Source organism: Haliotis cracherodii, unplaced genomic scaffold, assembly GCF_022045235.1.
Source record: "Haliotis cracherodii isolate W230 unplaced genomic scaffold, xgHalCrac1.p SCAF_16, whole genome shotgun sequence".
NCBI classification, from domain to species: Eukaryota; Metazoa; Mollusca; class Gastropoda; order Lepetellida; family Haliotidae; genus Haliotis; species Haliotis cracherodii.
Window position 1 is genome coordinate 6,494,713 of NW_027266271.1, and position 26,280 is coordinate 6,520,992.

The 26,280-nt window shown below is 39.2% G+C and overlaps 1 protein-coding gene and 1 pseudogene across 1 annotated transcript in view; both read right to left on the minus strand.

Moving 5' to 3' along the window:
- The window catches only part of LOC139463759 (uncharacterized), a 64,766-nt gene extending 45,313 nt beyond the window's left edge, over positions 1-19,453 (minus strand). Inside the window, exons 1-9 of the mRNA XM_071245040.1 lie at positions 19,390-19,453; positions 15,412-15,467; positions 14,760-14,854; positions 11,964-12,053; positions 11,442-11,560; positions 4,607-4,717; positions 3,851-3,935; positions 1,229-1,296; positions 259-312 (exon numbers count right to left, since the gene is read on the minus strand). Coding sequence (XP_071101141.1) covers positions 259-312; positions 1,229-1,296; positions 3,851-3,935; positions 4,607-4,717; positions 11,442-11,560; positions 11,964-12,053; positions 14,760-14,854; positions 15,412-15,461 — 672 coding nt within the window. The 5' untranslated portion in view covers positions 15,462-15,467; positions 19,390-19,453. The remainder of the gene's footprint in view (positions 1-258; positions 313-1,228; positions 1,297-3,850; positions 3,936-4,606; positions 4,718-11,441; positions 11,561-11,963; positions 12,054-14,759; positions 14,855-15,411; positions 15,468-19,389) is intronic.
- LOC139463766 (uncharacterized) overlaps positions 1-26,280 on the minus strand; it is a 272,927-nt pseudogene that overhangs the window by 241,166 nt on the left and 5,481 nt on the right.

Below are 26,280 nucleotides of genomic sequence, written 5' to 3' on the forward strand. Positions count from 1 at the left end.
AACATGCCCAAAACCTTTGGTAACCAACACCCACCCCCCCCCCCCCCCCCCCCCCCGCCAGCTTGCTTCTAGAATTCAGGTTCTTCTCTTGTGGAGTGCATGAAACATTTTGGTATCCATTATTCCCCCAGGATCCCCCAAGGATCTTGTATCATTCTCTCAATACTATGGTACAATCTCAGATGAAAAGGACATTCTACTGTCATACCAACATTGTCTATCACTTAAACATGTTAAAGTACCACGTAAGTAACATACCAAATGTGACACCATGACAGCATCAACGTCTCCCTTCAGGCGACTCTCTATGATCTGGGTAGAAAATACAAAAATCAGTTTAAACATGTTAGAGTCAAGGCACACTCTGACCATTGGTCACTGCATTCACACTGATTAGGTTCTAACAGCATAGGGAAATGATACTGTCACAAAATATGAAAAAGAGTACATACATCAGGGTGCTATTGAAAGTAGAAGCAGCCCCCTACTGGTCTGCGTATAAATGGCAGGGAAATTCAGGTCAAAGTTCATGAAAGGTGAAGGCTGAAAACAAGAATTTATGGATGTCAACTTGACCTTAAATCCGCTATTTCCTAACCCATCCTCAAGAACCAAGACCATAGCAGCATGTGGGAAGCCACCAAAGTCCTGTCTACCAACAACAACTAGCTACAAAGAAAACTACAAGAAGCCATTGACATCAGGAGACACCAGACAGCCATGAACCGTGACCAGGGAACCTGTCTGCCTAGTGCTTGGAATTTATTGCTTTGATTACTGTCTGTGCTAATTATCCAGCCAGCTTCCATTTGTCCATTGCTATTACCTATCAGTGAAAATTAGCCCCTGCCTCCTGTTTCCACCTTGCCAATAATTACCAATCAGTAATAATTACCAATCAGTGATATTTAAAGTCCTGCTATCACATATCAGCTCTAATTAACTGTTAGGTGTTGACTTCCATTTGTCCATTGCTAATCACCTGTCTGCGCCGGCTTCCCTTGTAAAGTTTCCACCTTTGTTATCTAAATACTTTGGTTGTTCTTACATATACATATCATAAACATATACATACATATATATATGTTCTCGGCTTTTAGCATTAATTCACCTGATGATGGTGTAAGTATATACTCTGAAACATTGTGTTCCAAATAAAGTCCATAAATTCGCTTTCTAATATGTATCACTTCTAAATGCCATTCAAAGACCTAACAATAATACTCACTATTCTCAGGATGACGTGTGAACGTGAACTGCGATCATTAGCCTTTGTCTCAGCAAATTTCCTTTTGGCTGCAAAAGAAGGTTTGTGTAATATCCTTTGTAATCTATCAAGACAACCTCAAGCTGTACACACACGGGAGAAGACTTTTACATTCACAGCAAGCATATTCACTTTCAATTTCTTCATGGGGGAAAAAGGCAACTGTCAAATCAAAGATGTGAAAGGGTTGTGGCCAACTTCAGAGCTTCATTATGCAATATCTTTTTGAGAAACAGAACTTTTTACAAGCAAGTTACCACATATTAAAAGATCTAAAGAAGGAACAAATGCATAGTGTAAGGCATCAGAAACTTATTTTAACTGTGCCAATGGCACTCTTATACTAAGAAATGTAACCCTCAAGATGTCACAAGGCCAGGTGGGTTTAAAAGATATGTGAATGTGAACTGCTCTCCAAAGACAGATCGGTGACAACTGCTCTACAAAGACACATCTCTGTGATTGCTCTACAAAGACACAGATCTGTGATTGCTCTATACACACACAGCTCTGTGATTGCTCTAAAAAGACACAGCTCTGTGAATGCTCTACAAAGACACAGATCTGTGATTGCTTTACACAGACACAGCTCTGTGATTGCTCTACAAAGACACAGCTCCGTGACTGCTCTACCAGATACAGCTCTGTGATTGCTCTATACACACACAGCTCTGTGATTGCTCTACAAAGACACAGCTCTGTGATTGCTCTATACACACACAGCTCTGTGATTGCTCTACAAAGACACAGCTCCGTGACTGCTCTACCAGATACAGCTCTGTGATTCCTCTATACACACACAGCTCTGTGATTGCTCTACAAAGACACAGCTCTGTGATTGCTCTATACACACACAGCTCTGTGATTGCTCTACAAAGACACAGCTCTGTGATTGCTCTATACACACACAGCTCTGTGATTGCTTTACACACACACATCTCTGTGATTGCTCTATACACACACAGCTCTGTGATTGCTTTACACACACACATCTCTGTGATTGCTCTACCAGACACAGCTCTGTGATTGCTCTACACACACACAGCACTGTGATTGCTCTACCAGATACAGCTCTGTGATGGTTCTACAAGGAAACAGGTCTGTGATTGTTCTACATGGACACAGCTCAATGATTGTTCTACACAGACACAGCTCTGTGATTGCTCTACCAGATACAGCTCTGTGATGGCTCTACAAGGAAACAGGTCTGTGATTGTTCTACATGGACACAGCTCAATGATTGTTCTACACAGACACAGCTCTGTGATTGCTCTACCAGACACAGCTCTGTGATTGCTCTATACACACAGCTCTGTGATTGCTCTACCAGACACAGCTCTGTGATTGCTCTACACACACAGCTCTGTGATTGCTCTACACACACACAGCTCGGTGATTGCTCTACAAAGAAACAGCTCTGTGATTGCTCTACACACACACAGCTCTATGATTGCTCTATACACACACAGCTCTGTGATTGCTCTACAAAGACACAGCTCTGTGATTGCTCTACCAGACACAGCTCTGTGATTGCTCTACACACACACACAGCTCTGTGATTGCTCTACCAGACACAGCTCTGTGATTGCTCTACACACACAGCTCTGTGATTGCTCTACACACACAGAGCTCGGTGATTGCTCTACATGGACACAGCTCTATGATTGCTCTACACACACACAGCTGTGATTGCTCTTCACACACACAGCTGTGATTGCTCTACAAGGTCACAGATCTGTGATTGCTCTACAAAGAAACAGCTCCGTGATTGCTCTACATGGACACAGCTCTATGATTGCTCTACAAAGACACAGCTCTGTGATTGCTCTACAAAGACACAGATCTGTGATTGCTCTATACACACACACCTCTGTGATTGCTCTACAAAGACACAGCTCTGTGATTGCTCTACAAAGACACAGATCTGTGATTGCTCTACACACACACAGATCTGTGATTGCTCTACATACACACAGCTGTGATTGCTCTACACACACACAGCTGTGACTGCTCTACAAGGACACAGATCTGTGATTGCTCTACAAAGAAACAGCTCTGTGATTGCTCTACAAAGACACAGCTCTGTGATTGCTCTACAAAGAAACAGCTCCGTGATTGCTCTACATGTGTGATTGCTACATGTGTAATCTGTAATTGCTCTACACACACACACCTCTGTGATTGCTCTACAAAGACACAGATCTGTGATTGCTCTACATGGACACAGCTCTATGATTGCTCTGCACACACACAGCTGTGATTGCTCTACACACACACAGCTGTGATTGCTCTACAAGGACACAGATCTGTGATTGCTCTACAAAGACACAGATCTGTGATTGCTCTACCAGACACAGCTCTGTGATTGCTCTACACAGACATACCTCTGTGATTCCTCTACACAGACACAGCTCTGTGATTGCTCTACAATGACACAGATCTGTGATTGCTCTACACGGACACAGATCTGTGATTGCTCTACAAAGACACAGATCTGCACACAACATGTTACAAAGTAAGTTGTCCGCAATACTGCTCTCTGAATGGCCACTTGTCCTGCCTGCTGAACAAACAGGTACCTACTTTCCCCACGTATGATCCACTTCATCACCTGCTCCTTGGAGTTGACAATCTGCTCATTCAGACCAACCACAGAGATCTGGTGGTTCTGTAATAATAAAGAAAATACTTAGTCCATCCTTGAACAGTCTTAGTGGGGTTTTAAGAGGACTTTTGTGCCAATGTATTAATGCAATGATTCCCAAAACATGGTATAGTCTATTTATGATATAAGTATACTTATCCTGATACAACTGGGCAAATTTCCTTCAACCTTGGTCCATAAAGACATAACCAAAATGTCTCTTGCCTCCAGGGGGCGCTCTCAAGCAGGTCAGCAACTATCTTTAATGGGGGCCATGTGCCGAATTACGTTGTGGATTAATTAGACTTCAATCCTTGACAGACCCAACTTTACTTCTGCATCACTTGTCACATCCTCACTTGAACATGCAAAAGCTACGATCCATGGTCCAGAACCTGCGTGGCTTAAAACAAGTTACACCCTGGGGGCTAAACAATCCCTCAGAATAATATTGTGACACCATGCGACACACAATTATACCTGGTATAACATTCAGGTAACAAATTTGGAGCAACTGTTGTCATATGATAAAATCATGTGTTCTTTGGCTTCTTTTGTGCATATCTTGAAAAAGAAAAAGGCAGATTGACTGTAGACAAAATGCCCGACATTACAGACATAAATTCAGCATCTTGACAGGTCCATTGAAAACATGTATGAAATATATGTTCATCCAACTTATTCATAAAACTTACTGTGTCTTCCTGAAGTTTCAGTGTCTTTTCTATATCATCAAACAGGTCGTAAATCTTTTCAGTGTAGATTTCCATGTATGAAATCCGGAGTAAAAATTCCTTGTTTGTGGACTGAAATATGATATACATATGCTTAAAAAATATTGTATTAAAAGCTGGACAAGGCTGCAGTACATTAAAATCCATTCTTATACCCTGATAAGCCATCTGTGAAGATTGAAAAATAGTGCATCTGCATTGTAGCTCACCTGGATATGTAGTCAATAGTTAAACATGGTAAGTAGTTTGTCCCATGGACATGTGAGGAAAATCATGCTGACAGGCTTATTAATGTCTGTTCTTCGGGGAAACGCAACCATGTACTTGGTGCTATGAATGCAATTTCCTGATTTTGTGTGTTCATGAGTCTTATCGTATTTATCATTTTAATAACTGTTAACTGCTTTAAACCTCCTGGTGTCTGGACACCAGCTGGCTTTGAAAACGTTGCAGTTTCAAAAACGTATACATTGTGTAAAAAGTGTTACAATGTTCTTATTTCTTTACACAGTATAACCAATTGTATAACTTTCAACATGAGTTGATTGTCTTTCTAACAGAATCTCTGTACAGGAAATCTAAAAGACATTTCTGGTGTTCTAAGCTTGTTACTTTTGTACATTAATCGTAATAGGTAAGCACCTAAATGTGTCAAGTAAGCAACCCTCGTTAATGTCCATTAAAACTAAATAAAATCTAAATATTTTTTTACATTTGTATACTTATCCGGCATTACTCCTTATGCATTCACTGCTTACCTTACAACAACAAGAAGACAGCGAACGGCGATGGTCTTATGTGGAGAAATAAAGATGTTGTTTTCAATTCCCACTTTCATACGGACCATTGCCGCTGTCATGTGACCTTGATGGCAAGTCACCTTCTTTGCCTGTCGACCGAGCTTAAAAAACACACTTTTGAGGTTTCTGAAGCTAAAGTGGGGAGGCAAGTCTGTGACGGGTGGGTCCTTAAACGTAGTATGACTAAAGTACTGTCGGAAATGCTAGAAAACTGCCTTTTCTGGCTTCATTTAATAAATATGAGTCATAAAACTATAAAAAGAGCATATATCAAAATAACGTAAATTGCCCTAATCTAGCCTGTCCTTACTGGCACTGTGATTACCCTTAAAATGTACTTTTACAGGCAAAATGATGATCAATATCCAATATTCGTGTGTTGTCATGCATGTATGAAATGGCCTATAACCTGTAGTAATTACCTAACACCTGTCCAAAGGTGATGACCTCACACCGTCCCGTGCATTCTCACAGGTGCAAATGTCACCGAGTTGGGGGGTGGTCTCAAAATATTGCTATAATTCACCCCACCTAAATTAACAAATGGTTTCCCTCTATCTCTCTAAAGTGTAAAGAACTTGTATACATTTCCCAGTACAGACTCTATATTGTGTACCATGGTTATGGCTATGGAATTGTAATGAAACATGCATCATGAGAGCAAGGTTAATGAAAAAGAAAATGCACATCTAGAATTTTCTCAAAATGATTTTTTGTGAGTGGATTAGATGTTTTATGAACACTACATTATCATCATTATAACAGAAACCACATGTAAACTTATTCTCAAATTTGTCTCCTGTAAACTTGTCGATATGACTCCTAGTGACTAAAACACTTCAAACCACAGGTAGATTGATCGGTAGTGACTCAATATTTCAATAACAGTATGTGAAAAATTATATCCTTTTTTAACAAGCAAAAAGTAGTTTTCTAGCATTTCCGACAGTACTTTAGTAATGCAGGATAAGTATACAAATGTAAAAAATGTATTAGATTTTACTACAATTTTTACTTATCCTGCATTATTCCTTAATGCATCTGTATCAGATGGTTTGGAGGTAGGTAAACCTTCACAAAATACAGAAACCTCAATAATTCACACCCTGAAAAACACAACACAAGTTGGTCGATAATCTGTGAAGTGGAAAAGTTCAGAAAAATGCCATTACTGTAGGGTTGTTCAAACATCATAAAGATGGAACATAGTAATTTAAGAGTAGTTCCCTATACATATTAAATAATAAAGAAAATAATAGCTAGGCAGCTAATTCTTTACTTACTATGTCATAGAGCCAAGGCCTGACAAAAAAAGAAGGTCTAAATTTCTTCCACTGGCTGAATCTCAGCGACTTGAGCAGGGAAGAAGACTGGCTCTGTATAGGGCAAGTTCATTATTTGCATCGGGAACTGGTAACCTGCTGGCCTTTAACATCCTCAATAGCCACATGGCGAAGATAAGGGCTTGCAAAAACTGCGTCGGACCACATGTAAGTAGCCACAGGGACACTGAAATGCTCATTGGTAGTGAACCCATTGAACTGGAACATGCGGTCAGAGGGATGGATAGGTATATGCAGGTAGGCATCCTGCAGGTCGAGACTGTTCAAGGAATCGAACGCCTTTATGCTGGTTCTGAGCAGTCTCAACATGGCGAGGAGGAAGTAAGGTGGACGCTTTAGGTAACGTTCGTTGAACACAGAGATTGTGAGTCCTTTTTGGGAACCGGGAAGATGTGAGATTAGAAGCCTGGTGTTAACGCAGGGGTGTGTACAATCTCTACAGCTCCCTTTACCAACAGTGTGTCTATGTTGGATTTTTAATAGTAGATGTTGCTAACTTGGATAATTCCAAGACAGTGGAACTGTGGTCAACAGTGGAAGTACCTCTACCTCTAGATAACTGTGACTTTGTACGTTGAGAACGAAATTGTCTTTGAGGATGCTCCAGTTCTTTGGGGGAGTCAACAATTGGGACGGCTGAGTGCGGAGTTCCCAGTCATGATTGGCAAACACTTAAGTGTTTACCCCTCTTATCACTTCCCCTGCCCAGGTATTTACCACGACGGGACTGATAAGAACCTTGAGGTTTCCCTCTGCCACGCCCTTTCCCACGAAAGGAATCCTGGTCTTGGCCTTTCTTGAGAGACGCACGTCTAGGCCTATAATTGCCCGACATGCTAGCCCGCTGGGATAAACTGTGAGAGACGTGCTCTAGAGCCTTGAGCGCCGTCTCATCCCGAGCGTAATTGGAAACTTTGGTTTGCGAGTCTGTAATCTGTTCATTGAACAGAGAAGTAGATGACCAGGGTTGCCATAGCAGCCTGTGCTTGAACTCAGAGTCCCAGTTGGAAAGCGCTAAATAGCCAAGTCTGCGTGTGACAGTAATCTCCATCAGAGCAGCTTTGAGATGATTCCTCATGGTAAATCTGACGCTGTTGGAAGTCCACTATAGTTTGAAAATGATCTAATTGGTTAGGGTGTCTTCTGATAGATCCTACTCGATCACACATGTTGACGATGCTAGTGCTGAGAAAAAGGTTTGAATAACCGTCTGATTTCAGATTCAATAACCGCAATTCTGGTATCCTGAACCTTAAGGGTGATTGGCCCTGACAAGTCTGTCATCCTCTGTATGTCTTCATCCTAACTATGAGCTTGATCTGTACTGCAAACACATGGATAGGAAATTCATCCTTCCTGAATTTTGGTGGCTTAAATGATGGTGCAAGTGTGAGCTTGGAGAATTCTTTATCCAATGACCTAGCCATATCTGTCGGCATAGGGTCGGCCATAATCGATGTAGGATGTCACCATATGGTGTCCTTTTTAGCCGCCTCGTTATCAAGGGAAGGCTCCACTGATATGAGACGGTCTGCTACCCAATCTGGTACTTGCGCTAAGCTGATCTGTGTTCCATTCTACCGAGGAATCTCCATTTTCGCCATTTGAAGAGTCTGACGAATCAGAACAGTTACAATACTCACAATATCACAATATTTGGGTGGATGGTGCACTTCTGCAGTCACAGTGATGGGAGCCATATTACCCACCGATGATAAGATAACGGCTGCGAGGTAATGACAGAAACATGTCTGTCAATATCCAGCGATTGTGACATCTTCCTTGAAACACAACGGGATTGCTGCAAAATATGTTTATGAGTAACCTGGCTATATATGGTAAAACTCGCTGGAAAAAAGAGTTACACAAAAATTACATTTAGAGTTTGGCAAGCAAATGTGCGTGCATGCCAAGCAACCTGGATGAGGATCTCTGGAAGATTTTTTTCCACGGCAATTAGTTCAACACGCAAACATTAGTTAAGCAATAAAATTGGTGATGAAGCGGGACTGGAAAAATGCTGTAGAATTGAAATAACCTGTGGGCAAAAATATTTGTAACTCAATGTAACCGCAAAGCTAGTAGTATTTGAAAACACATAAATATGATATACATACATTGCTGAGAATTGTAAACAATTTGACTACCCTGGCAGGCAAGCAATTGTAACACAAATTCATGTGGCAGGAAAAAAGACAGTCTTTTTACGGCTAAATAATCCAACATGGTGAAAGCAACATGAAGGGAATCGATCACCCATCGCAGATCAATTTTAGAATTATAAACAAAATCTGGAGGCCTAAATTAATCCAATTTGAAGGGCTCTGCCGAGACACGTCCTTGCTGTGGCGCAACAGGCAATGATGTGAAGAAGGTGACTTGTCATGAAAGTGACTTGTCATCAAGATCACATGACAGCGGTGATGGTCCGTATAAAAGTGGGATTTATAATCAACAAAATCTTTATTTCTTCACTCAAGACCATTGTCGTTGTGCTGTCTTCTTGGTGTTGTTAGGAAAGCAGTGAATGTCTTAAGGAATAATGCAGGATAAGTAAAACATATATCATTTTAAAGTACATATCTTAACAGTGATAGACATATGAAATTTATTTCATAGTATACATTCTTTGAGAATTGTCCATCAGTTTTATTTACCGATAACAATAATCCTGATGAAACCATCAGGTGATTTTTTTACGTTATAACAAAATTAATGGAAGTGTTATTGATTATTTCATGCACAGACTGTTTCATAATAAATAGATTTAAACATCAAAACAAAATCATATTTACAATATAAACATCATGTCAATCAGAATTCAATGTTAACTATTTTATGTGTAATAAATATCACTATTTATGTTAGCAGTATATGTAGCTAAAATATTAAATATTCATCTTAACAGCTTTCTCACTGTTAAACATTCCCTTCCCTTAAACAACTATATGTACATTACAGTCTTGGAACATCACTCGCCTTGTAACAGATATGAAAAGCACATGTCAACAAACCAAAATTAGAAAACAGCGCCAAATTTTAACGGCCTTATTTACTCGTCGGTCATTGTGGACATCGTCCCAATCGTGATGTACTACGTACTAGTCAGTAAAAGACAATATTATTAATATTTTAAAACTCCATTAAACGACAACATAGATCAGCTGTCTGATGTGACATCCTCCATGACAACATGTGAGGCCAGACTACCCGCCCTTGTCAATGAAACAAAGTTTCCAGCACATCGTATCCATTTAGGGTTAAATCAATTGAAACAAGGTATACAAGGTGTAGTTGGAATCCATCAAGAAGTTAAGTTAATGTTTTCAGTTATATTACATTTGTATCGCATGTATCATCAACATAAACTGGGGGCGAGGTACCACATATAAAGCGACTTGACACAATTTGTTTACATCACGGCATCACGGCTTCACATATTGGTCAGTGAGTGAGTCACTATGACTCGCCCCTATGAACGGGCGCATTGTCGTCTTGAAATATATAGTTATTGTCTGGAAAATGTCTACAAATTACTGGCCACAAATTATTGTCCACAATTTCTATGTAATTCTGGGCATTGATGTTACCATTTACACGCACCATAGTCCCCCACACCATCAAACTCAACTTCCTGGTTGGAGGGGGACACACACACTCGGGTCGATTGGCTTCATTTTCCTTTCTCCAAATGTATACACGATTATTATTTCCAATAACCACCTGACTCTCATCAGTAAAGATTACATTTTTCCAAAAATCATTGACAGTTTTTTTCCTCAAACTCCGACACCACAAGACACATTTTCTTCTGTTCACCCCCCTAACAACCATCTTTTTTTTCATGATGCGCCTGTAGAATCCTTCTCTGTGTAATTCCCTTTGAATTGTTCTTTTCGAGACAGGTTGGTCTCTCACCGAATTGAAATTACCAGTGATGTCCTTCAAAGGTCTCTGTCTATTATTTAAAACGAGTCTGAACAGCGCGGTGCGATCTCTGTCTGACAACTTTTTTTGTCTAGCTTGTCTCGGGATGTCTACTGACCCCGTTCGCTGAACTTTAGCAAAAATACTGCCCCAAGTAGACTTGGGAACCCCCAACAGGTCAGTAATCGCTTGATAACTTTTCCCCTCTTCTTTTAACTTTAACGCTATTCTTTTCACATCACTACTCAATTCCTTAGATTTTCTCCCCATGTTTGCACTGATTATTGTATGTTTTGATCAAAACAGCAGACGACACTTTGAAGGACATCACGAGATCAAAGTGACGTCATGTCAAATTTAACATGGTTCCGAGCATTATTGACGCTAGGGGCAACATTTTAGTGCTCGTAAAATATTCGACGGTTATAAACCGTTATTGATCATACGAATATAACTGGCACGGCACTGTATCTAATTTGGAAACTGTTAAAATTTCCACCAGGTCCTCCATGTTGATGATTTTAATTATTGGTTCTACTAATGAAAGTTTAAATACAGTGTTATGCACATTCAACAACAGTCTTTAACCCATCAAATTAGAGAACATACCTACTTTCATGTTACAAATATGGAGAACACAATGATTAATGTGATAAATAAAAAAATATAATAGGAAACAATTGCTGTTGAAACACATCCTCATAAGAAATATTTTAAACAACCTACTTGATTAATTATGTCAAACAATTCGTCGACTCCCTGCTCGATGACTCCTGGCTGTACTTCACTGCCCGATATTGTGTGAGTCTTCCCTGACCCACTCTGGCCATATGCAAAGATGGTTCCTGACAAGTAGAAGTATGCATAAGGAAAATGTGAAAAAGGCGATTGGTATTGCATGTAGGATATTTGAAAGTAATGATGGCTTTACTTCTTGCAAAGAGGTAATATCAACTCACTTCAACCTGCACACTTCAAACAACAATCATATACTGGTGCTGATATATGCCCTGTGATCGTATCCTAAACAGGCTGTTTAAGAACATGTAACAATACGGTTTGGCACTTTAACACTGGCATGCCAAAGAGATGCAACCCTGCACAGATAATTATGACCCTGTAGACAAGGCCACATGCCCCCTCACTTATTAAGACCAGGAGTAGGGTGAAGGGTGCAATCTCTGGACAGATAGGACAGAAAAAGAGCCTTCGGAAGTAGCATGCCGCAAGTTTTGACCCACTCCTCACCATTAAATCCCTCAGCTGCATTCTTGATGATTGGTGAACATAACTCTCCGTACAGGTCATAGGTTGTGTCTGTGTGATCGTACACTGAATCTGAAATACACATAGTAAAACTGTTCATTTATAAAGGTTTTAATCTTCTTTGATGTTCATCAAGTCTTTGATACACACAAGAGAATTCATGGACGTTCTTTGGTATAAGGAACACAATGTTTCGGATTACTGTATTCGACGTAATAAGCGCCCAGGGCCCTCTCAAAATAGTAATAGGGGTTCCTATTGGAATATAATTTTGGTGAAGAAAAAAATAGAATTGAAAGATCGTAAAATTTGTGGTTTGGCAGATGCAGAAAACGACCACGCTCAGTATTTTACCCCTTTAGATATATGTCTCTTACAAATAATACCACCTGCATATTTGCATGTATTAACTTACATATCTATGTATTTGTGATAACGCAACTCCACATTAATAATGAGTAAAAATGATTGTCGACATCCATTGTTCCAAACAGGAGGTACTGGTAATCAGAAGGTAAAGTGGAAATATAAAATATAAACATCCACTTTGTGTTTGTGATATTCAAACATAACCTTATATTACTTACCTTATTTTTCGGTGAGAATGATGATGTATTTAATGTTAATAACTACTTTGTTTCAGCAATGTTTTTAGTAAAATCAACTTAAATATTTTTCCTCAAAACGTGTTTATTTGTTGTGTTTGTGTTCGCCATGGTGCTGGTCATGACAGTTAAACAATCGACATAAACAGTTTGGGAATGAAAATACTACAACCACCACCTACCTGAGATTAATTCATGAATATAAATATCCTAAAAAGTACATCTAGTTTTTACTTAATCACTGTTTTCAGAAGTAACATAACTTGACAGCTCTGCCACAGGCTAATATGCATATCATGTGACCGGACTTTTCTCTCGTTTTTAAACAAACACTGACATCAGAACAGACTGACGCTTAACATTTTGTTTTGAGTAATTATTTGCTACTAAAACTACGACTGAGGTGCACAACAACATACATTTATGCATCAAAGTGACCATACCCCTACCTCTCTATATGGCTTTGATGACAGCACCTGACGTAAACAAATGAAAACTAAGCAAATGGAAATAGTTCAAGTTTTGAGATATTTTCTCACTGGAAGTTAACCATGACAAATATTTATCTTGATGTGTAGACTCGTAAAAATATGAAACAGAAGAAAATAGGATCATTGTTGCATTGTTGGCGCTGTAGCGGTATGTGGTAAAGCGGGTTCAATGGAATGGGGTGAACGGAAGTGGTAAGTATAGCAGAGATATGATTTTGCGAAATTATTATGTAAACATTATTGAATGAAATTTTGATAAAATTAATAAAATAGATTACAAACATAAGTCCAGATATACAATGAACACTCAAACAGTGTAAGAAAGGGGTCATATTTCGTAATGCGTAATTCAATGCAGATTTATTGATATTCTATTTCTGATGACGGATCATGACAGTCATATATGCCTATAAGACCGCCTGCAATGAAACTAAAGAAAAAGATCTGTGCATATCATGGCATATATATACATGAGAGATATATTTATCCAGAATTTCATTGCTCATGATTAAGGGTGCGCATACCGTATTCGACGTAATGAGCGCCCAGGACGCTCTCAAAATAAGAAATAGAGTGCTCTTATTAGAATATTACTTTGGTTGAAAAAACAGAGTTGAAAGATAAATTTCATGGTTTATGCCGACAGTCTGAACTGTTTATATACGACATAGAATATAAATGCCCATAACTTAGGGTGCATATAACACACGATAAGTCTTGTGTACCTTGATAAATCGGAAGGGGGGCTAATTGGGATTGTTCACTAGCCAATATATTAGCAAATATCGCTGTGGGCGTTTATTAGAGCGGGGCGCTTATTACGTGGAATACGGTAACACTAGAGTGCGTTTTATACTCGAATAAGTAAGTTTTGTGTACACCGATGAATCGTAAGGGGCACTTATCATATGCTTATTAGGATTATTCACTGGCCAATATATTTTGCCAATACTAATTGTGTAACTTATTTTATGAAATTTAAGAGTTTAAAACTTGTTATTTCACGTCAGAACAAAAATTCAGGGCGGACAGGAGATGGGAAACACAGAAAAAAATATGGACAGCCTGATAAAGAAGTTGACATCCATACATCCTCTTACTTCTTGTTGTTCATGATATGGACTAAGTGTTTCATTTCTAAACAAGGTGTGTATGTGTGAGTGTGAGTGAGTGTGTGTGTGAGTGAGAGTGTGTGTGTAAGTGTGAGTGAGTGTGAGTGTGTGCATGTGTGTGCGTGTATAAGGCTGTGTATTTCCAAGCAATGTACCATTATATACCCTATATTATGATATACATAGAATACATGAACAATTCTAATAATCAAACCAAGTTTAACTCTTTAAACATGTCTATAACCTGCTTGCAGAAAATGGTCATGATTGCAATGTCCAGTTTTACCCAACAAACCAGATGCCAGGTGTTTGTTGTATGAATAGATCATCCTGGCAGCGATAGAAACAGTTTAAGAATGTTTAGTCCACTAGTCCTTATAATGATAGGCTCCCTAGGAACCCCGCTTTTGTAACTAATGTAAGTTAGGAAAAGAAAAAGATACATGTGATGAATGCTTTGTCTAATTCAGGTAACCCTTAACAATCTCACACTGTATTCATAGCCATGTAAACAGCACCCCATCATTTCCTCATTAGCTTCCCCATATCATTCATGCAATTGTCACCTACCGAAAGTGTAGCCGTCGGAGGCAGAGGATTCATTTGATGTAATGGTCCCGTTATCCTTGACATTCCACAGAATAGTAAGTCCATTGCGTTGTTCCCTGGAGAAAAGAAAATATTCAGCTTGATAATCATATGACAGAGCTCCAGATAAGCTTTTGGTGCTGTGGGTATTTTACCCATGCAGTTTAAAATCATTGGGTATCAGTAATTCTATCTGGGTATTCAAATTTCTGTTACCCACTAGTTTTTACACATGTGGGTATCTAAGTTAAATATTTAAAAACACTATTCATCTAGTCCCTGCAAACTGGTGTCGTGTAGGTTCAAGAGCTTTATACAATAATATAGGACTCAAAAATACCACAATACTTCCATAAGAAAGTGTGATGGCAAATGATCATGATGTAACTGTCATCGTGGAGTTTGGCAAGGTTGCCGTTTATAATTTCAAAATAAGTTGCTGATTTGCTAATCGAATATGCAGGGTTACTTCACAATATTTTGATGATACGCACAAGTTTTATTTTTGTAGCACATCTGTAATGTTCGTTGCATATTTGATACGCTTGGATTTTATTTTACTGAGTTTTTCTGCATTTCTGATGCATATTTTACGCAGATATGCAGCTTATCTGTAGCTCTGATATTGACTTACTTTTGTAGCAATGGACGTATGCGGACAGCTACTTTAATGTTGTCCGCCATTCTCACCTGCAAAAAGAAAATGAGTTACACAACTTCAAGACATATCCACATATAAACTGGAACACACTTTACAGGTTCAGGGTAGGGATGTCAACGTGCATCACAAAATTGATGCATACAGAAAATATTCATGGTCCCTGAAAATATAATCTGCTTCCTATTTCAATTAATTCAGTGCAGGGAACAAATCCATAAACTCAAAACGCCTACCGGTACTCTTCCCTTATCTCTCTTTCAGTTTATGACTCCTGACTTGTTGTCCCGAACAAGTGGTCATCAAACTTTCAAATGACCATGCCTCCCACTCCATTCCCCACTCCACAACAACACCGAATGACCATGCCTCCCTCTCCATTCCCCACTCCACAACAACACCGAATGACCATGCCACCCACTCCACAACAACACTGAATGACCATGCCTCCCACTCCCTTCCCCTCTCTACAACAACACCGTATGACCATGCCTCCCACTCCATTCCCCACTCCACAACAACACTGAATGACCATGCCTCCCACTCCACAACAACACCGAATGACCATGCCTCCCACTCCATTCCCCACTCCACAACAACACAGAACGACCATGCCTCCCACTCCATTCCCCACTCCACAACAACACTGAACGACCATGCCTCCCACTCCATTCCCCACTCCACAACAACACTGAATGACCATGCCTCCCACTCCATTCCCCACTCCACAACAACACAGAACGACCATGCCTCCCACTCCATTCCCCACTCCACAACAACACCGAATGACCATGCCTCCCACTCCACAACAACACTGAACGACCATGCCTCCCACTCCATTAGTTATAAACTGTTCAATATTTCTTCATGAAACTTTCCAGGCATGCACTGGACTGGGTACCTTTGCTTGAATCTTTTCTACTATTTTGGTAGGGCAATAAGGGTGATCCACCGTTTGTCATTTCTTTGTGAATCTTTGTTAAAACAACTGAGTGCTGTTGCTGTTATTAAAAAGGAATAGTAAGTTGGACTACCTTTAAAATAAGGGTTTTTTTTGTGTGGAGTATAACTAATATTCCTTTTAATATTTCTTGATGAAACTTTGAAAGCACATCAGAGATCATAATCATACAATTCTGTTGGGATTCTGGTTTAAAATAGGTTACATAAAAGACAGAATGGATTAAGTTTTGTTTATTTGTTTTGTTTTTTTACGAGGCTCTCAGCAATATTCCAGCCATATGACGGCGGTCTGTAAATAATCTAGTCTAGACCAGACAATCCAGTGATTTACAACATGAGCATTGATCCATGCGATTGGGATCGATGACATGCATGAACCAAATCAGCGAGCCCGACCACCCGATCCTGTTAGTTGCCTCTTACGACAAGCGTTTAAAGGGGCACTGATCTAACGCAATTCCCCGGGACTGGTTGTTGCCTTTGTTATTGTTTTTTCCCAGTGAGTACCCGGATGTAGAGCAGAAATCTAGACTAGCTCGCGACCTCTGTTGCGCCATTCGTAAGCGCATTAGTCACTTTTATGGATACCGGTAGTAATAAGAGCGTATGGTCACATTGATCAACAAAATGAAATACAGTTTCCGAGATAATAAGGAAATGTAGGCAATTTGTGGGTAACATCGGTAATGGTGACGAAGTTTTGATAAGTCACATGCTTGTTAATTTTGCGATTTTCGTTTACACTATTTTGACTTGCAACGCAAAGTAAATATTTCACCTGAGCATTGCTTTTTTTATAGTGTGTATATTTTTTTCAAATGAAGGAAAACAAAATGCAAATACCATAATTACAACTTACCAAATTTATGTGTATAAATAGGCAGCTTCCTTATTCGAGGAATGTATCCGTGAATATCCACACAAAGGAATAATATCCTACTCGTCTGCAGCTATACAAAATAACTTATTCGATGTCACGTGTCTCTGTAACTATCAAATATTCTAAAAGATATATATCGTTTCGGGTGTCAAGTCTTAAGGGTCGGCTGAGAAAGGCCACGTGACAACTATTTTCATTACGTCGACGGTTCCTAAAAAATCCATTGAGTTTGATAACAATGAGCAACCAATCAACGTTTTATCAGTTAACCCTTTGAACAAATTGTATGTTGTTTTTACATCGGCACTTCACGCCATGATATGAGTGTATTCCCTTTGTTTTAGTAAACCTAGACATGTAAACACTCACTTTTGACATATCCACTGTGCAAGATAACAGTGATTAATCAATCAACGTATTTTCTGTTAATCCTTTGATGACTAGGAACGATCCGTTGATTTACAAAAAAAAGTAAATCAACTGATCATTCATCTCTTGCTGGGCTGCCACGTGCATATTACATAACCTCACTTCAAACCTGGATTTAGATTGAATAATTACCCCAGACACAATAAATGCCAAATGAGAACCTTTGTCAGGTAATCTAAGTGGTGCTACCACTAATTGTACCTGTAATAAATTCATTAACTGAGCATCAAGTGAATGACGACAATTACACAAGTGTAGGGTTATACGAGAAAACGTGTATGACAACAAGGGAGTAGTAATCGTATTACACAATCCGAAATCCGAAAATGCTTTCACTGCATGGATACTTTTTTTAGTATTAAACTATAACCATCTGGGGTATTTCCAAATGACGACTTCCGATGAGCTCCGCCGTTCTTTTTGTCTGTTTGTTTAGGCTGAAGAAATTATTTAACATGCGCCCTTTGTCGAATCTTTATAGATCACAGTAAACCAATCAGCGTTTATGCAAAAATGCGTAAAACAAATATTGCCTCCAAGTTTATTTAGCTGTCCTTGCAGACGGTAGCCCAGTCTCTGGTCACGCTCAGTTGCGTTGCGTATCATCCGGGTACTCACGGGGGAAAAAAACAATAACAAAGGCAACAACCAGTCCGGGGAATGGCGTTAGATCAGTGCCCCTTTAAGCGATCAGACTGGGTGACTTGGTTGATTGTGTGACATTGTACACGGACAGAGAGGGATGTTGCTCATATTAATTGCCATGTTTTTGAAAAAAAGCTTACATCAATCAAGGAAATGTCATCAACTATTATATGTTATCATATGGCACAATAACTTGTTTTGGAAACAATATATACAACATTGCTGATAAAGGAAAAGTTCTGTCAATTGAAAAGTACAATTACTAATCACTAGGCCCTTGTGCTTATTTTCAGAGAAATATAAAACTAGTTAAAAACATGCCATGCGAAAATATAACACTGCAGCAGCAGTAGCCTCTCCCCATTCCTACAGACATGGCCATTTGAAAAGTAAAGTAATAACAGTAACAATAACAGTACCCTGGACATAAGATCTGAAGGCTGTGTCCAGTTTAATACTTGCTATTTACAAGATTAAAAACACAGCCACAACCATACAAATGTATGTGGGAAATTGACGTCATAATTAATTAACCCAGGAATTTGTGATAACACAATTATTGCACAAAATCAATCTTCAGTGCGTCATTGTGCATATAAAGACCAAGAAAAATCAAGCTTGGTGAAATCAGTTTTTGAGGTCTCCGAAAAGGGCCTTGCTTTGTTTTCCGCAAAATATACGAAAGGTGTCATCCAGGGGTTAACACAAATTTGGCCTGTTATCAGAAATGTCCGGGTCCAATGCTGGTCTATTTCTGATCTTAGAAGCATCAAGCAAAGATGGTGTACAAGAATCCGGTATGGTATAATGCACGTTTACCTAGAATTAAAAAAGACACACCAGAAAGCTGTAGTCATAACAATGATAACGAGGTTTTCAGCGTTGGAAAAACAGTCACGAACAATATCGATGTTGACAAGCTGATTGAACTTTCGAGCTTCACATCATTCCTAATCACACAAACTAAAGTAAAAGAGAAATCTGCTTTTCGAGCGAATTTTTACATGCAGGTGTACAACTATACACTTTGTACTTACAGCACACTGTGAACCGATATGCGCTATGGAGCCTTGCGTTTAAATATCCCCCCTTCGATAAGACATGTTCCCCGATTGGGCGAACGGGGCGTATTCGTGCGAATGAATATTTAAGGCCGAGAACGTTCTCGCACGCGAACATACTGCGAAATCGTAGTTGGTATATGTACTGCTCCACTTCTAATATCCGACATCCACTGGTCGCTAATACATAACATAAAGAGAGATTGTTAGTATGTGAGCATTTAAGATATGTAATTGACGATTCTACCTATTCAGAGGTTTTTGATGCAGTATTGAACTCAAAATAATTACCCTCCCCTTATGTTTCTCATATTATTGGATGACATCCCCATATTCTTGACCCTCCCTGAAAAGACAAAAACTTCTTGTTTTATTATAAAATGTCCTTATTCATGACCGTCCCCAAAGATGTGTTATTATTTATGACCTTCCCGTAGAGACTGTCATATTTTTGTGACCCTGCCTCATTCCCTCCGACGACCCACCCTTACAATAAATGACGGGTCCTAAGGACACAGAGATGAAACATATTAGCTGGACTTCTAACACACACCAAAAAACTGTCCTACTAAATAACGTCCCGGGAGCGTCCGGAAACGTCCGCGGCCAGCGTCAGGCAGCGTCCGGGAGTATGATACTAAGTAATACAGTTCTTCTTTATAATTGACTTCTTGTATTAATTATAATAATCATAATAAAGTGCCGTTAATGTGCATGGTTGTTTTTACGATATTCGTTCGAATATATATATATATATATATAATAATTATAATAAAGTACGATATATTACATATATCAGTCTTACAATATCTGTCTTTGCATATCTCCTACTTAACTGGACTTCATACCACCGCTGCGGATCGGGTGGTCAGACTTGCTGACTTGGTTGAAACATGTCATCGATCCCAACTGCGTGGATCAATGCTCATGATATCAATCACTGGATTGTCAAGTCCAGACTCGGTTATTTATAGACCGCCGGAATGTGCGGCGTAAAAAACAAAAACAAACCATTGCCTGTTTAAGTGTTTAAGAGGCCGCCTTCTGCCTTAGCAGATTCGGCTGACCTGTCCTTCGCTGGGAAAACATGTATATGAGTTTTCGTATTGATAAAATTTCTGTTTTTGTATGGATATTATTTCTAATTTAGTATTTATATGATTTCATTTTTTAGAAATTAATAGATTTTATTTGGCTGCTCTATTTATATATATACGTTCGTGTAGCTGACTACCATTATTACCAATACCTGTTCAGTTTTATTTAGGTTTAACTCGGCTCGCCTCAAAACGCAGCCGGCCCACTGCTCAGTAGGTAACTATTCTCAAGGAATATTTAATCCGCTGACATTTTAAAAGCGAGTGAGTGAGTGAGTTGGGTTTAACGCCGCTTTTAACAGTATTCCAGTTATATCGCGGCGTGTCAGCTTAATGTGGGAGGAAAGCCCGAAGTGATGCAGGTCTCAGACGTTTACCACTTCGGTGAAACCCACAAGCACGGGTATGGTGCTTACAAACCTAGAAACATAATCTGGGCGAACCGGGATTCGAACCCACAATCATAGGTTTCTGGCGTGCCCAAGGGACGCAACTCTGCACAGCGAATCGCGGCGCCTTATACGACTGGGCCACCCGTGCCCCCATTTTAAAAGCGACAGTCATCTGCCATTACTGGTATATAATTTTGTTTTAGCTCAAGATGGAACACACGTTTTGCGTCTACCTCACTTGATATTTTTGCTTTTACAGCATTGAAAAGGTTCTGGCATAAATGCTTATAACTCGAGAACTGTGGGAAAATGCTGCAGTGAAACAATGTTTGCAAACGCCCCATGCATCATAAACCCGAAATCAAATGTCATGAAAAGCACCGCACTGTTCGCCGGTTCACAAGCTGAGATAAACATGCTATTTGACAAGGAACGACAATTTTTTATTTATTTTGTCAACTGGTCTCCACGACCTTACTCTCAAAACCAGTCTCAGTGAGGAAGACAGAACGTGGCTCATAACTGATGAACATGTTTTCGATAACCATCTGGACGTGTTGACCAAACGCTCCTTTCAAAATCACCGCGCACTTCCGCATTGCACACTGGGACTGGTATCCTGTCGGCTGCACGAAATGTGAGGCGATGAGCGCTCTAGTGCTGGCAAACCAGTCTAACCGTTCGTTCCGGGATAGAAGAGCAAGAGCAGCGACACCAAGCGGAGGATCCGGGCACCAGTCTAGTCTTCGCCACTCTTGGTCTTAGCTGGTTCCCGGCTCCCTATGCGCGTTCCAACCTTGCGATACGAAGGACGGGGCCCAGCTAACAATACACCTTTCAGTCGTCGTGCCTACATCATTTTAATTAATTTTAATTAATCTGGACTGGGAAAACGACAACACGTCAAATTAAGCTGGTTCCCGGCCCCCTATGCGCGTCGTCAATTAATTATATATCTTATATGTTTCATATAGGCCTACTTACAGCAGAATACCTGGTGCTAATATCTCACTCCATCAGTTTGCCATACTTGTTTCATTATGTGTCATCAGTTGATATTGACATTTAGTTGTAACTGGTTGCTGTAATGGTGCTAAGATAATGACATTTAGTTGTAACTGGTTGCTGGAATGGTGCTAAGATAATGACATTTAGTTGCAACTGGTTGCTGTAATGGTGCTAAGATAATGACATTTAGTTGTAACTGGTTGCTGTAATGGTGCTAAGATAATGACATTTAGTTGTAACTGGTTGCTGGAATGGTGCTAAGATGAAGACATTTAGTTGTAAATGGTTCCTGGAATGGAGCTAAGATAATGACATTTAGTTGCAACTGGTTGCTGTATTGGTGCTATGCTAAAGATATTTAGCTAGGGTCGGTCCCAGAAATGGAGCTCAGATATTGACATTTAGCTATAGTCGGTCCGGATAATGGTGCTATGATAATGACATTCAGTTGATACTGTTTACCGGAATGGTGCTAAGATAATGACATTCAGTTGATAATGTTTACCGGAATGATGCTATGATAATGACATTCAGTTGATACTGTTTACTGGAATGGTGCTATGATAATGACATTCAGTTGATACTGTTTACCGGAATGATGCTATGATAATGACATTCAGTTGATATTTTTTTCCCGGAATGGTGCTAAGATAATGACATTCAGTTGATACTGTTTACCGGAATGGTGCTAAGATAATGACATTCAGTTGATACTATTTACTGTAATGGTGCTATGATAATGAGTTCGAAATTGGAAATGGTGTTTGAGCCAACCCGAAACTCAAGATCTCTGTAAATAGTTTAGATAATCTCCAAACAGAAAAATCTATTTTGTTGAATATGTATGAACTTTTCGAAACGTAAGCATGTACGTGTAACTTGAGAGTACAGGTGTACATGTTCGTACCAAATACAGTGAAGATTGACTAACATCTACTAAAAATACAAGCATTACAAGTTTCAAATCGCTCTTACTCAAAAGTTGTGTGTTTGAAGTTGGAACAACTTGGTTTTCAGGACACGAAGTGTCAAGCTTCACTCGAAGTAGTTATTCTTACAGCTATTTGATCCTAATCTTTCCAACACAAAAGCTGCAGTGAATGTTTTCCATTTACTGTAGAAATCAATTACCATTCTTACACAAATTTTATTTACAAGAAATCAATTACCATGCTTACACAAATTTTATTTACAAGAAATCAAATACCATTCTTACACAAATTTTATTTACAAGAAATCAATTACCATTCTAACACAAATTTTATTTACAAGTAATCAATTACCATTCTTAATAATATGTACAAGAAAGACAATTTCATTGGTAACAAATTCAGTTGACAAGTTTGAATACACACCAGTACTACATATATGTGATAAGACTGTTAAAGACTGCATAAAATTGCTGTACTGCCATTACCAGGCGTTTCTCCAGATGGAACAACGCTTTCTCTAAAAAATATGTACACTCATGCACTTAAACATATATACAATTTGACCTATGGTTACAATGACACTGCATTATCACACCTGATCACCATACATTAGGACTCAGCTGAACACACAAAGATTTTGTACAGTGGCATTTGTACTCCAAGACTAAATAGTCAACAACCCCGGTAGTATCAGGAACATACCAAATACACTGCATATCGAGAGTAATACAGATAATACAGTATTAAGACAGTTTAAAAACCTTTAAAGCACACATGTTAGCAAACAATGAACTGCATCAACATGACACATTAAGATTTGTAGCTGCAAGATATGAGCCCAAATTAATCTGGAGATATGTTGAGGAATATAGATTATATTCTGGCATCTGAAACAACATTTCAAGTCGGCAGTGGAGAGACCACTTTGGAACATCATTATGCATTGATAGTCGAGGTATAAACCAAGAACATTTTTGTATAAAACAACAGGAGAGTCTTACTCCATAAACCAACCTCTTTCTGATCTGGAGGTCTAAATCTATCAATAACAATATTAACATGACACAGGTCACTGGATTCTGGTGTAGTTACTCATCAAACACAAATAACAGATTACCACACAAAAGTTACACAATGCTAAAACATTTTTATTTTATTGGGCTATGAAAGTGAAAAATGTGCATGTGTGTTCAAGATGGTGGCTGTATAAATATTTTTATTTGTTTGTTTGAACTAAGATTGTCAAGTTCCTTGCAACATCAGCAATTATTATACCTTCGCATTAATCACACAAATTGTTACTGTAATAAGAACGTTCAAACATTTGATTAAATATTGCAAGGTATTACTGTTCCCTAGACACATTAAAGTAGTTGTCTCTCTGTTTAGATGCAGCTGTTGAAATGAAATGCATTATTTACTTGTCTTTGATGATTGCTCTGTCATTAAGGGCTAAGTGTATTATCTTGTGTATTACAATTATATATCCTCAAGTAAAGAATTTCATTTAAAGTTTCAGCCTTTTCAGTCCAGCAGCCCGTGAGATCAGCACAGTGAGGAATCTTATCAGTATCGAATTCTAACAATATTCTTGCTCTTTTCTGGGGGCACGGGTGGCCCAGTCGTCTAAGGAGCCGCGACTCGCTTAGCAGAGTTGCGTGCCTTGGGCACACCAGAAACCTATGATTGTGGGTTCGAATCCCGGTTTCGCCCCGATTATGTTTCTAGGTTTGTCAGCACCATACCTGTGCTTGTGGGTTTCACTGAAGTAAACGTCTGAGACCTGCATCACTTTGGGCTTTCTTCCTACATTAAGCTGGCACGCCGCGATATAACTGGAATACTGTTAAAAGCGGCGTTAAACCCAACTCACTCACTCACTTGCTATTTTCTGCAAGTATCAGTCTCTCGTATTGTGCAATTCATATGGGACATACATAATCCCCCTTTGGGCTTTGATTTATATTGATGCGTGAAAAGTGCATCCATCTCTTGCAGACATCGCAGCAAATCCAGCATTTTCCCACTTTGGGCCTGCAACATCCTGACAAGTCACATGATGATCGTTGGGATGGAAGCTCTTCGGCTGCTTGCAGCAATGAAGATGAGACATACTGCCTCATGGATATTGCCATATCTGACAGAACTGTTGTGTTGGGATGTTGTTCACTATGGCAAGGACATTCTGGGGAAGAAATGAATGCCACTGATTACCATGTCATTTTATGAAGGATTAAAGATGGAAACTGGAAACAAGTCAATCACCCCCAACACGTTTTCAGCAGTGTTCAGGGGGTATTATCATGCGTGTGTGTCCGTCCATGGCAATAACTTTGATTTAGACTTTTGACTTTTATTCTTATACTAACTTCCACTTCTCTATGCGTGTACTGCTTCCTGGTGTTGGTAATGAATCCAGTATCGAGACTGTCCTCTGGTGAACATCTGCATCAAGCACGACCCAGTTGTTGCGGTTGATGTTCACAGGCATAAAAATCCACTTGTACGGGGAGTTTCACCTGCTAAAATATGAAGGTGGTACCATTAGTAACACCCAAACTTCTTTCTCATTTCAGCAAAATAGGGGAAAATACAAGCTAGAGATCGGGTTAACAGATGGCAGGACATACACATGATACAGATTGACAGAAGTTCCAGATGCCATTTGACGTTTTAGACTAAGCATTATCAAGAGCAAAGAAAAACAGTAGAGATAATTACTGGTGTGTGAATATGCCTACATGCTAAAAACCCGTGAAGATCCGGGGTAGAATAGATCTTAAGCAACCCATGCTTGTAAAATGTAAACTATTCTCATAACTCCAATGCTTAAAAATATATGGATATATCCAAATTACATGGGATAATATTGTTTATGAATGTAGTCCACTCATCTTGCTCATCAACGGTATTACCCACATTATTCTCTCCTGTTAAACTGCATTGTATGTGTACCGGTATTTGCCAATACAGGAAGTGATGTCATAAACCAAGACGTGTACACTACCTTGTCATTGAGCCAGTTGTTTTGCAGTGTTCCAACACATCCAAATACACATAGTAGTAGCGCAGGCCTTTCTGGGGCGATGTTATGGCCTGAGCAGGTGTCCCCACTTGTGTGATGTCTAAGAACTCTGCTGCCCCTTAACCATGTAAAAGAAAAGGTTCAGGTTCAAATATTATCAAATCAATTAAGTCAGCATCTTTATCCTTAAACATGATTACAAACATTGATTTCACATTTTCAATTGCTTTAGATTAGTACTTAATAGTTTAATGATAACAGAAACACTTCTAGGCATTCGGTCATCCTGAACTGGACTTCTTCCTCCTTTTTCTGGCTGGTAATTCTCTGAACCTCTTAGTACACTTTTGTGGAGGATCACCCAACAATAGACCATCCGTTTTAAGAGCATGAACCATGAGTTCATTTGCAAC